This window comes from Sesamum indicum, linkage group LG5 (assembly GCF_000512975.1).
Source record: "Sesamum indicum cultivar Zhongzhi No. 13 linkage group LG5, S_indicum_v1.0, whole genome shotgun sequence".
Lineage (NCBI taxonomy): Eukaryota > Viridiplantae > Streptophyta > Magnoliopsida > Lamiales > Pedaliaceae > Sesamum > Sesamum indicum.
In genome coordinates, this window is record NC_026149.1 from 1,551,424 (window position 1) to 1,563,990 (window position 12,567).

The 12,567-nt window shown below is 36.3% G+C and overlaps 4 protein-coding genes across 4 annotated transcripts; all 4 read left to right on the forward strand.

Annotated features, from left to right (window-relative positions):
- Nucleotides 807–2,106, forward strand: LOC105161597 (thaumatin-like protein). The gene is made up of 2 exons (XM_011079334.2): nucleotides 807–1,145; nucleotides 1,235–2,106. The coding sequence occupies exons 1-2, from the start codon at nucleotides 1,082–1,084 to the stop codon at nucleotides 1,912–1,914; spliced, it is 744 nt and encodes a 247-aa protein (XP_011077636.1). The 5' UTR covers nucleotides 807–1,081; the 3' UTR covers nucleotides 1,915–2,106.
- Nucleotides 2,569–3,555, forward strand: LOC105161598. The gene is made up of 2 exons (XM_011079335.2): nucleotides 2,569–2,943; nucleotides 3,192–3,555. The coding sequence occupies exons 1-2, from the start codon at nucleotides 2,672–2,674 to the stop codon at nucleotides 3,328–3,330; spliced, it is 411 nt and encodes a 136-aa protein (XP_011077637.1). The 5' UTR covers nucleotides 2,569–2,671; the 3' UTR covers nucleotides 3,331–3,555.
- LOC105161599 (laccase-17) lies at nucleotides 4,560–7,376 on the forward strand. Its single transcript, XM_011079337.2, has 6 exons — nucleotides 4,560–4,870; nucleotides 4,958–5,109; nucleotides 5,231–5,475; nucleotides 5,689–5,817; nucleotides 5,921–6,886; nucleotides 7,009–7,376. Exons 1-6 carry the CDS (start codon nucleotides 4,757–4,759, stop codon nucleotides 7,137–7,139), a joined length of 1,737 nt encoding a protein of 578 aa, XP_011077639.1. The 5' UTR covers nucleotides 4,560–4,756; the 3' UTR covers nucleotides 7,140–7,376.
- Nucleotides 8,405–10,423, forward strand: LOC105161600 (protein FAR-RED ELONGATED HYPOCOTYL 1). Its single transcript, XM_011079338.2, has 3 exons — nucleotides 8,405–8,668; nucleotides 9,386–9,972; nucleotides 10,066–10,423. The coding sequence occupies exons 1-3, from the start codon at nucleotides 8,472–8,474 to the stop codon at nucleotides 10,137–10,139; spliced, it is 858 nt and encodes a 285-aa protein (XP_011077640.1). The 5' UTR covers nucleotides 8,405–8,471; the 3' UTR covers nucleotides 10,140–10,423.

Below are 12,567 nucleotides of genomic sequence, written 5' to 3' on the forward strand. Positions count from 1 at the left end.
TGAAAACGTCAAAAATCATGTTGCATTTATTTGCAGCTAGAAGCATCACTGAGATGTTTCTATTTTGGTTCACAATACTTTTTCTACCGTGTGAGAAGCATAGATCAGTTGTACAAGCATTTAAAAAGAAAAATAGCTCATGTAGAGCCGAAAGCCATAAAATGCTTTACAAAAGCTACCCAAAATCCTCTGTAAGATAAGTGTTGTTCGGGGTTCCTAATAATGTCCGAGTAAATGTAGTGTTAAGCCTAGAAATAGTAATAAGGGTCTTCTACTTTCCCTTTCCCCTAGCATTTGAAGAAACATCTTGCAGCACAAGGATGGTAAAGATATAGCCAAAAAATAAACAATGGTCCCTATTACTCTTCTTTTGCTTTGCACAATAGTGAAGAATGTGTATAATATATTTTATCAGAAAAGCAAGAAAACCTCCAAAATGCCTAGATTTGTGTTGTGTCCTTTGATCTGTTGGCCTTGGCAAGTGTTATACCTGATAGTGGGAGATTCTAATCCTGATTGAGTTTGACTAGACTTAAACCAATTATATCATATTTGCTATGTGATTAGTTTGATTCAACCAAACTTGATTTTGGTAAGAATTTTCCATGAGATAAGACGAAATAAGTTCTGGGACTTGTTTAAACTAGAAGGAAAGAATGGATGAAAATGTTAGCTAAATCTGAGGCAATTGTTCACTCGTTTCTACCACAAACTATGAAAGCATGTCCTGCAGCCATGTGAACTGGATATTTGAAGAAAACCAATATATATATATATCAGTAAACAGAAATGCCCGTTACAACATGCGAAAGATCACAAACATAATAATTAGTACTAATCCTCCTCCAGAAGCAATGCATATATACCCTTTGTGTGTGAAAAGATAAAGTGAGAAGAAAAGGGAGAAAATAAAGAACTCCAAGTTGGTGTTGAGCCCCTATATTGGCAGTAGCCTCCGCAAAAGCTTTGGGCTTTAAATTCAGCACCGAGTATATGGCTTAGATCATTCAGCAGCACAACATAATATCGAAGCTTGTTCCGTTTTCAATTGCACTGTACTGAATTTGCTGTTCAAGTTAAAATGCCTGTTTTCACATTTCTCTTCTCCACTATACTCTGCCTGTTCCTGTTTCTCACCAGCACAAGTATGGTTTCCTTTTGATGCTAAACTGTTTGCTTGCGATTCACTCGGGTTTCTAGATCGAAATATTGATTTCTTTTATATGTTGTGCAGATGGCATTGGGCATCAACTCATCCTAGTAAACAACTGCAAGGAGAACATATGGCCTGGAATCCTAGGCAGTGCTGGCCAGCAAACGCCAAAAGATGGTGGCTTTCTCCTAAGCAGTGGCCAAGAAGTAGTCATTGATGTGCCTGAGAAGTGGTCAGGCAGAATATGGGGAAGGCAATACTGCAACTTTGACTCAAATGGGAAGGGCTCGTGTGTCACTGGAGACTGTTCCGGCCAACTGCATTGCCAGGGATTGGGTGGCGCGCCGCCAGCAACTGTGGTGGAAATGACATTGGGTTCATCAACTTCCCCTCTGCACTTTTATGATGTGAGTTTAGTTGACGGCTTCAACTTGCCCGTTTCCATGAAGCCCGTTGGAGGAGGTATCGGGTGTGGCGTGGCGTCATGTGAGGTCGATTTGAACATATGCTGCCCTTCAGCTCTGGAGGTCAGGGTCGGAGGAAGGGTGGTGGGATGCAAGAGCGCTTGTTTGGCAATGCAATCAGCTAAATATTGCTGCACGGGAGAGTACTCAAATCCCAAAACTTGCAAGCCAACACTTTTTGCTCATCTTTTCAAGGCAATTTGTCCAAAAGCATATAGTTACGCCTTTGATGACTCTTCCAGCCTCAACAAGTGCAGAGCTTCACGATACCTCATCACTTTCTGCCCTCCAAAATGAAGATATTATCACGTTGAACGATCAATTCATCGTTTTTTCAAAGTATTGTATCAGCATAACGTGCAGTATAGCGTCACTCTGTTGTACTAGAATTAAAAACCATCTCCTGTAATAGATTTGAAGAGTAGCTCATTGTCTACATTCATGTATGACTTAGAAAGCAACTCCAAGAATGCATGTTCTTCCTTTTCATTATCTACACCGAACATTAAGCCTTCCCATACTCATGGTAGCGGACATTAGAGGAGCGAAAAAATTCTAACCCAAATCGAATTTGACTGAACTTAAATCAATTATATGGCAAGAGATTTTTATTTCTCAAGACTTGAATCTAAATCAAGAAAATGACTCACCAAGTTCCAATATCCAGGAAAGAAATGGAAAGAACCTCTAGGAGAAGGAGAACTAGTATCGTCAGCATGAGGCAATTGGCATGGGCCGGTGGCTCTAATAAACCGGCCTTTCTTTGGGCTATATATAAACATTTACAGTAAAGGCCGATCATTAAATTTTCTTCGTAGTTCAACTTTCTTCAAAAACCAGCCCACTGATTGACTTAAATTTGATACTCCGGGACTGGGAATGCATCGACAACTCATCAAAGTGGCCCACCTTCATCCAATAAAATTGAGCTACAGCATGTCCAAATCTTATCCACAACATCCAAACGCCATCCCACTACCACAAAATCTCAGTCAATCTGTGTCATCTCATATCCAAGAAACCGAACAAAGAATCAGAGTAAAGAATCTCTGCAATGGCATCCATTGCATACGGTCAGGCTGTGTTTTCTCCAAACTCAATCAAGCGCCCCATTCCATCTCTCAGCTCTAATACCATTAATTCGTTCCTGGGTTCAAAACTTCCTTCACAGTGTACAATCCGGAAAACCAAAGACACAAGGCCCCTGACGGTGGTCGCCGCCGTCGGTGATGTTTCAGCCGAGGGAACAACCTATCTGATAGCGGGAGCCGCCGCGGTGGCCTTGCTGGGAACTGCTTTCCCTGTCCTCTTCTCTCGCAAGGACCTGTAAGAAATTCTGTCCTATGTTATTCCTCATGTACGTGTGTATAGGGAATATTTTTGGCAAACCAAATCAACCAGCAAGTTTTCCACATTTGTCATTGATTATTTTTTTAAAATTCTGCACTAATCACACGATAAGAGATTTTTTATATTAATTTTTGTTTATTTACACTTTTTACGGTTCAAAAAATAAAAAAATAATTAATATTCCCTGAAATAATATAGAAATGGTGGTGGGTGTGACTGTGTAGGTGCCCTGAATGCGACGGAGCAGGATTCGTGAGGAAATCAGGGTCTACACTGAGGGCAAATGCGGCAAGGAAAGATGAGGTTCAGATTGTATGTGCCCGTTGCAATGGTCTGGGCAAGCTCAACCAAATTGATAAATAAAATTATGTACGTGGGGGAAATTTTTGTCGGGATTTGGTTGGATCGAATCAATTCAATTACAAAATAAATGTATTATTTTTTATAAATTGTACATCAATCACACTTGTTATGTAATTGGTTCAATTTGATCGATCCAAATCCAGATAAAAAAGTTTCATCTATGTTACCATGTATGGTTGAATAACTTATCGTGATTTATATATATACATGTAAAGTTTTAAATTATTAAACATTGCCGCAATGTGACAGTATTTATATCACACTACCAAACTTAAGAGTACACAAATATTAAAAAACCTGATGATTTCATCTACGAGGTTTTATTAGTTAACATATAACATTGTTTCTTAACTAAGTTTATTGTAACAAATCTTAACCACCAAGTTTAAATTGTCGATATAATGAAAATTGTATAAAATATTGTTAAAATAAAAAATTTAATCAATCCACGTACCTAGTACACTTGAAGTGATCGTGTACCTATTTCTTTATGATCCTTTGAGCTTTCGTTTTCATGGAGATACAAAAAACACAATCATCTTTAATTTGCAAGCAACAAAATGAAAATAATATTACTATTTATTCATTGCTTGTCAGGAAATCACTTGAAATTTAAAATAATTCCAACTATATATATATATATGTATTTTATTTTATTAAATAATTTCTTGTGTGTTAGGAAAAGAATGACAACTCCGTAGCCACCAACTTGAGCTTCTCAACTATTCCTCCCTGATGTATATATGTGCAATTAAACCATGAATTTGATATTCAAGTATTATGATATATATATATATATTAATTAATCTGCATGGCTGTTAGCTACCTACATTAATTAATTAATTTTGATAATATACATTCTTTAACATCAAGTGTATATATATATATATATATATATATATATATTCTTAATTTAACAAACCAATTCACTCATCATGAGTGTTAAAATGAAAGGATTCAAACTAATCAAAAAATTGTGACCACCTCTGGCAAATGTAATATATTAGCTGTATGATTAATATATACTTTAGGAAAAGTGACCAATCATTTTGTATTGATTTAAATGGCCAAAATATATTTGGATAAGAATTTTCCACATATATAGCATCAAGAATAAGGAAAGGTTTCAGGGGGACAGTGAAGGTGGGGTGGACATAACCAGAGAACTAGATTGTCTTTGACACCACTCTAATGTTGTTTTCCAACTACGTACAGTTGGTCCAAGCAAATGCAATTCTTTTTTGAAAACAACTATCCATTTTCCACCTCTTTAAACTATTCAATTCTCATCACCTAATCAGCCAAACACGCCCTATATAACGGCACTACTGTCTGTGTTCTCAAAGTACCACCACAGAAGAAAGAAGAGGCGCTGATCCTCTGAAAACCTTGCAATATTTCACAATATTCAGACCATCACTCAAACATGGCGGGTTTATTCACTCACCAGTTACTATTTTCTGTAGGAATATTAATGTGTGTGGCATTGTGCCTTCTTCCTCACCATGCAGAAGCAGCCACCAGACATTATGAGTTCAACGTATGTACACTTTTAGTACTTTATTACATCTATATAAAGTATAACATTAATTAATATATATGTTATGTATGTTTCAACCTCTTGCAGATCAAGATGCAAAACGTTACACGATTATGCCACACGAAAAGTATCGTCACTGTAAACGGAAAATTTCCTGGACCTCGAGTTATAGCAAGGGAGGGCGATCGTCTGCTTGTTAGAGTTACAAACCATGTTCCCAATAATATCACAATCCATTGGTATAAAACTCCATACTCTAATTAGCTCATTGATCATATCTATTGTTTTCTGTTGATTCTAATTACAAGTTAATTGAGAAAGATTGATGAATTGATCATAATAAAACTAACATCATGACAGGCATGGCATTAGACAACTTCGCAGTGGATGGGCGGACGGACCTGCATACATTACCCAATGCCCCATTCAAACTGGGCAGAGCTATGTGTACAATTTTACTGTAGTCGGCCAACGGGGAACTTTCTTCTGGCATGCACATATTTCGTGGCTTAGGTCCACTCTTTACGGCCCTCTGATCATCCTTCCTAAGAAAAATGTGCCTTATCCTTTCCAGAAACCCTATGAGGAAATCCCCATAGTATTTGGTAAGTTTTCACTAGTGAATTCTTTGTGAATCTTTGAAATTAAAACCTTTTACGAATTCTTAAGTAATCAAATGTCAAGTGATAATTACTTACACCTATAAATGAACGGAACAAACGAACGGGATCGATATTAGTTTAGACATGTGCTGATTCTCAAGGGTATGTAAATGTTTATGATATCACAAAATTAATGACCAAATTGATGCACTGCAGGAGAATGGTTCAATGCTGATACTGAAGCCATAATCAGCCAAGCTTTACAAACAGGTGGAGGCCCAAATGTCTCTGATGCCTATACCATCAATGGACTTCCAGGGCCCTTGTATAATTGCTCTGCAAAAGGTGCACAACTCATAACCAGAAATTTCATTTTTCCCCAGGAAGAATGTCAATGTCAATATCAAAATAGAGATTGGAGAAAATTAATAACGTTCTCTCTTGACAGATACATTCAAGCTCAGGGTTAAGCCTGGAAAGACATATCTCCTCCGTATGGTCAATGCTGCACTCAATGACGAGCTTTTCTTCAGTATCGCAAACCACAGCCTTACCATCGTGGATGCTGATGCAATTTACGTCAAGCCCTTTGAAACTAACACAATTCTGATCACCCCTGGACAGACCACAAATGTTCTTCTCAAGACAAAACCTAACTTCCCAGGTGCCACTTTCCTCATGACTGCTAGACCATATGTTACAGGCCAAGGCACTTTCGACAACTCCACTGTTGCTGGAATTTTAGAATACGAATCCCCATTTCTTCATTCTGTCACCCCGCTGAAAAAGCTCCCACTCTACAAACCAATTCTCCCACCTCTAAACGACACTTCTTTCGCCACAAATTTCGCGAAAAAGCTACGGAGCTTAGCCACTCCTCAGTTCCCTGCTAACGTCCCACAAGAAGTAGACAAACATTTCTTCTTCACCGTAGGATTGGGGACAAGCCCCTGTGATCAAAACAAGACCTGTCAGGGGCCCAACGGCACCAAATTTGCAGCATCTGTTAGTAATATATCGTTCGTGCAGCCTACGACAGCTCTTCTCCAGGCCCATTTTACGGGCCAATCAAGCGGCGTTTACAGCCCGGATTTCCCTATCAACCCGCTCCACTGGTTTAACTACACTGGAAATCCTCCAAACAACACAATGGTGGGTAATGGGACAAAACTCATGGTTTTGCCTTTTAACACTAGTGTGGAGTTGGTCATGCAGGATACAAGCATTCTTGGGGCTGAAAGCCATCCTCTCCATCTCCACGGATTTAATTTCTTCGTCGTGGGACAAGGGTTTGGCAACTATGACCCAAATGAAGACCCGAAAAACTTCAACCTTGTCGACCCGATTGAGAGGAACACTGTCGGCGTACCTGCTGGTGGATGGGTTGCCATCCGTTTCTTGGCTGATAATCCAGGTAGGTGAAACTATACATGTCATCTTCAACCCCAATTCCCAGGATTTGAATGTTTGAAATTTTGTTGTAATATTTTGATGATAAAACTGTATGTATATATGTTTGAATGGAATGCGGTATAGGTGTATGGTTCATGCATTGTCACCTGGAAGTTCACACGAGCTGGGGTTTGAAGATGGCGTGGCTTGTCTTGGATGGAAAGCTTCCTAATCAAAAGCTACTTCCTCCACCAGCTGATCTCCCCAAATGCTGATCACATTCATCGTCAATTTTTCTTGTTGAAAATGATCCGGATTTGTTTTCTTTTTCTTTTTTTTCCTTTTCCTTCCTGTTTTGACTGGTCTCCCCAGTTTTGCAGTGTTAATGTTCATTGTTTCTTCTGTTACGGTAGCTTTTGTCCAAACACGTTAATCTAATCGTTACTGGCCAACCTCTGTTGTAATGTCGAATGAGTTTCTATAAATAATCTTACTATATTTTTTAAAAATAATGCAATTTATCTTATCACCTGATTCCGTATAATTCACGCACTTTTTTCTTATTTTTTCTAATTTTTAATTATAAAATTATATTTACAGTAATTAAAAATAATTGAATCTAATTTGAATTTAAAATCCAAATTTAATTAGTAGATCAATACTCTAAATTTCAATTATTTCAAATAAACAGTATAGATTTAAATTAATATATATATATATTATGTGTACAATTTCTTTGTGATAAAACTAATAATATAACTTTTATATGTTGATATAATAAAAGTTATAATAAAAAATTCAATCCGAATTTTGATGTCGTAATTTCCATCCGTTTCTAGTTGGCAAAGACAACTATAGAGCTTCCAGAGAATACCTAATCACGTGCATCCACACGGGTCTCCGGTTACATGTACTATATCCATTTCTCAATCTTATCCTACTTCCGAAGAAATTTTATACTACGTTTGGCGGTTTGTACAATGACTGCAGCATATGCTCTTCCATATATTCTATAATATTAATACTTCAAAAGGATTAATTATGTTAATATCAAATTGAATTATATAGACACTCTATTCTTTATAAATATATTCTTAATTTTATAATTATATTTATATAGTTCTATCAAGGGCAAAATTTTATATTAACAGCCTCTAGTGTAAATATCATTGATACCCTCAAGAAATGCATTTCTAATTTTACAAAAGAGCGGAGCTATTTATACGATTAAACTTATAAATTATGTACACCAACACAGTTTGCTCTAAAAAAATAAAAAAAATAAAAAAAAATTCTAACTTAAATAAAATTTAAAATAATTATATAATAAGTATAATATATTTATTGTGTAATTCATGTATAATTTTAAAAAATAATTAATTATAGAATAAATATAACATATTTACTCTATAAATTTTTTTTGATTGAATAGAGACTTGTTTGTGTAAGAATTTTTACTAAATATAAAATTAGAAAGGCTAAAAACAAGAAAAGGACGAGTTTAGAAAAAGATAAAAAAGCGAAAAACAAGGCAAGGACCACCATGATAATTGCACGTATTTGGGTCCTCGTGAACTACGAATGGGTATTTCCAGTCGGGCCATAATATGGTTCCTTCACACTCCCACACTCTGCTGTCAGAATCAAAGGGTTTTTTATTGATTCATCTACCGAATCCAACTGCTCGAAGCTTTATTCTCTCCTCTCTCTCTTCTTTTGGAGGGAGAACAAGAAAACCCGGCAACCATCTTTCGCTGCAGATCACAATGGAGGAAAGTATGAGCAGCCCGGCTGAAGTAAATAGGTGTGTTTTTTGCTTGATTCTTCATATTTTTTATTTTATTTTATTGGGTAATTCGATCTCTGTTTCTTGATTCGAAGTTTTTTATTTATTTTCTTCATCGTGGATTTTGTAGTAGTTTCTTCTTTCTTGATTTATGGTTAGCTATGTACTGAGGTAGTGAGTAGTTGCATGGAGAAAAGATTACAAAGTAAGATCTCTTAATTCTTGGATGGGAAAAAGGAAGATGGGATTTTCTTGAAGAAGGTTGTGTAATGACTTGATGATGTGTTTTCTAAGTAGAGGGATTGGATGGTTTGATTATCCTCCATTCGACTTGTGCCTTTATTTTGTCAATGATGATGAAACGGATTTAGGGTAAAATGAAGGATACCCATTCAGTGTATGCCATTTGCCTGTAACTATCTAATTATTACATGCTGTTGTCTGATTATTGCTTAGATCAAGATTTGAGATAGTTCAGAAAATATGGAACCGAAACTGAAGACGCTTCAAGTTCAAGCCCAAAGAGATGATGTTTTCGGTCTTTTTGTGTAATTTAAGACATACATATTTGGTATTGTTGGCTAAGCCTCTACTTTTACTGTTATTACAAATGCATATTTGGGACTCTGGAGAGTGTAATCCAGATGGTAGTCAGTAACGGCTATCGCCCTCTCTCGTTTTTCTTGGTATAAATGTTTAGCCTGCTTTAACAACAATAGTGTTCTTGATCACCAGCATTGCTTACTTGAACAAGAAAAGAAAATTGCAAGCTGAACTGCAAGAAATGCCTCTGCCGAAGCATGTTTGTTGGGGCCATAGCCTGGAATCTGATTCTTTGCTGGCTTCCAGCACAGAACCGAAGAAGGTACAAAGCAACAATGTTGTGAGAGGAGGTGAATCTGATACGGAATCTGCAAGAGACAGCAATAGCTTTCACTGCAATGAGGACTCCATCATGTCTATTGATTATGAATCTAAAACCGAAACTGAATGTCCAGAAACATCTGCTGCATCATATGAGCGTACTTCTTCATCTGTTAGTTGGGCCGACAGCACTTCTGAAATCAGTCTCTACTCTTCAAAAAGCACGTCATTGACAAAGTCATGTTGCAGTGAACCAGAGTCGTTATCGGTAACTAAACAACTCGATCGTCCTGACTCTGAGTATGAATTGGATCCGTCTTTGAACTATGATTGCTCAGAATACAGAAATGAGGGCATTGAGCATTGTACAGAGAAGGAACTTGAGAATCTCTTATACTCGAATGGGGTGGCTCCTGGTAATTACGTTCTTTCTTCTGGAAGGTGGTCTGTTAATCAAGGTGACTTAATTTTTTCCTCTAAGAATTTTCTTCCGTTCCCTTTTGGTCTAAAAATTGTAGTTAAGGTTTTTGCCTCTGTTTTTATGGTTGCAGATACTCAACAGGAAGGCAAGAAACTAACAATTGACAAGGAGTTTGAGCAGTACTTTGCTATGCTTATGTTGTAGCCAACTATAATTGCTACAGTTGACCCTGCAGGGAAAATTCTTATGTGAACCAATTTCGGCTCGATCCAAACCACTTTTCTTGAGTTGCACGTCAATCACACACTGTAAGTATATTACAGTTACCATATAGTTGGTTCAGATCTGGCCAAAATCTGGTGCAATTTAGAAGTTAATGCAGATACTTAATATAGATTCACTATATGCTCTCTCTCTCTCTCTCTTCATTATGTATGATAGAATGTACATATTGGATTATGGAATGGATTGTCGAAATTAAGTTGGTTTTTTTTTTCCCTTTAATTAGTAATCAACTTACACTTACCATTGTTCATGTTCATCCATCAAAACAAGAAGAAGATGAAACAAAGTTAGACATGATCACTAGTTACAAGCATTATCAATTTTGAATAATCCAAACACAGTATTAGCAAAGTCCATCCCTATGAACTAAGCCTGTAATCCTTACTACTTTCAGAACTCAAACAACAAAGCTGAAAGAAAAAACTTGAAGAGGTACATTGAAAAGGCAAACCTATATCAACCTAACATATGTTAACCACTACGCACCCTAAACTGCTCATGCATGCTAACGGATCCTAAGCCCAAGCTTCTCTACGTTGAGCTAGCAGCGCCGCCGAGGAAGGTTTCAATCTCAGGCGACAGAAAATACGCAATCTTCTGCGGCTCCCGTTTCGTCCGCCGCTCATTCTTCTTCCTGGGCGGCGGAGGGCAGACCAGCGCAGCCGGTATTTGACATTCCTGGTTCTTGGGGGTTGTACACCCTTGATCAGCTTCCATTTTCACAAACTCGCACTTCCAAGAATAACAACTATCCCTCTGTGTATCTGCAATATTCTCCTGCCTCTCTTTCTTGTTTGAAGAAATGCACAAGTTCATGTAGATAGGATCGTTTATATAGAACTCCGTGCCCGCAATTGATTAAGAATTCTGAATTCAGTTACAGAGTAGTGGACTACGTGGGAGGGTTGACGGCTTCTCAATCCATTTTTTCTATTTATTAACAATTAAAAATAAGAATTGACCATGACCAAGGATCTTTTATTACATCCTCGTGTTTATAGCACAACTAAATTATAAAATATTAATAATATAATTATTGCATTTTCAAAATTATATATTTTAATTAAATAAAGAAAAAATATTTAAAAAATAGAGGTTGTGAGTAGCTATTCAGAGAAAAAAAATGAAAGAAGAAAAAACATTAGAGTTAAAAATTGGAAATTGAGAAAAAAAAAAAAAAAACTGCTGAAATGATTTTAAAATAGAGAGACTTTTTTGTTTATTTCTAAAGTATAGGGTGTTTTTCAGCTGACTTTTAAAAATACAGGGGGTAATATGTAATTCGGCCGTGAAATAATTGGTCAACAATGGCAGCTTTGAAGTCAATAAAAACACCTGTTTGGGCTTTGCTCTTTAACCGTAATAAAGAAACAATGAGGACCCATACTCTAAGCTCGTATGAAGACCATACCCTATAATGGGCTTGAAGAGTAAGAGCTCCTCAAAGATGTCAACTCCACCCAACCCAACTAAGAACCCTCCTTCAAGACAAACTCTTTCTCCAAATTAAGCTTCATTCAATCACAAATAATTGATGACAATTTGTAATTAACCTTTTCATGTAATTTGTTATTTTTTTTAAATTATATCTTAATTATTTGACAAGTTTAATACACTTGCTCCAAATCTGATCTAATCTAATCTGATCCGATTCAGGCTCCAATTGTTCTATTGAAGATGATTAATTTGCATCTTTAATCAATGATTTATTTTGCTGGACTTGAATTAAAAGTAAACCCGCATTATGTTTCTTTTGTTAAATTTGAATCCCAAACTGTTGGGATATTTAAGGTTGTCAGCCTTATCATTTTAAATTTGGTCAGTGAAAATAGAACAACGATAAGAAACGGAAAATGTATAAATCAAGTATTGTATGTGATGAACATAAATTATCAAGTTGTACGAAGGTGGGTATTTAATTTAGCGTTGCACTCATTTATAACATCATAATAAAATAGTAAACATGTTTCATAAGATGGTTGAATTAAAGTAATCGCACACCCCAATATTACTACACAAACGATCTCTATTCCATATGATTTTTATAAATAATTTATATAAATAAAGCATATATGATAAGGTGTAAACATAAGTTTATGATAAAGGTAATAGATATATTTTGATGTTTTGGTTTTGGAATTGTGAAAGCAATGGGGTCATAATCATATATGGTTCCAAGTGAACAACCAAACTTCAAATTCTACCACGTTTTGATATATGTGGGCATAGATGCATTATTGGTCATCAACTTCCAGACTTGCTTTTTCCACTCTATCAATGCTAATTATTACACTACCTACTCATCTAATCTCCTTTACTCACTCAAACTTCAACTTCTCATTTCTAT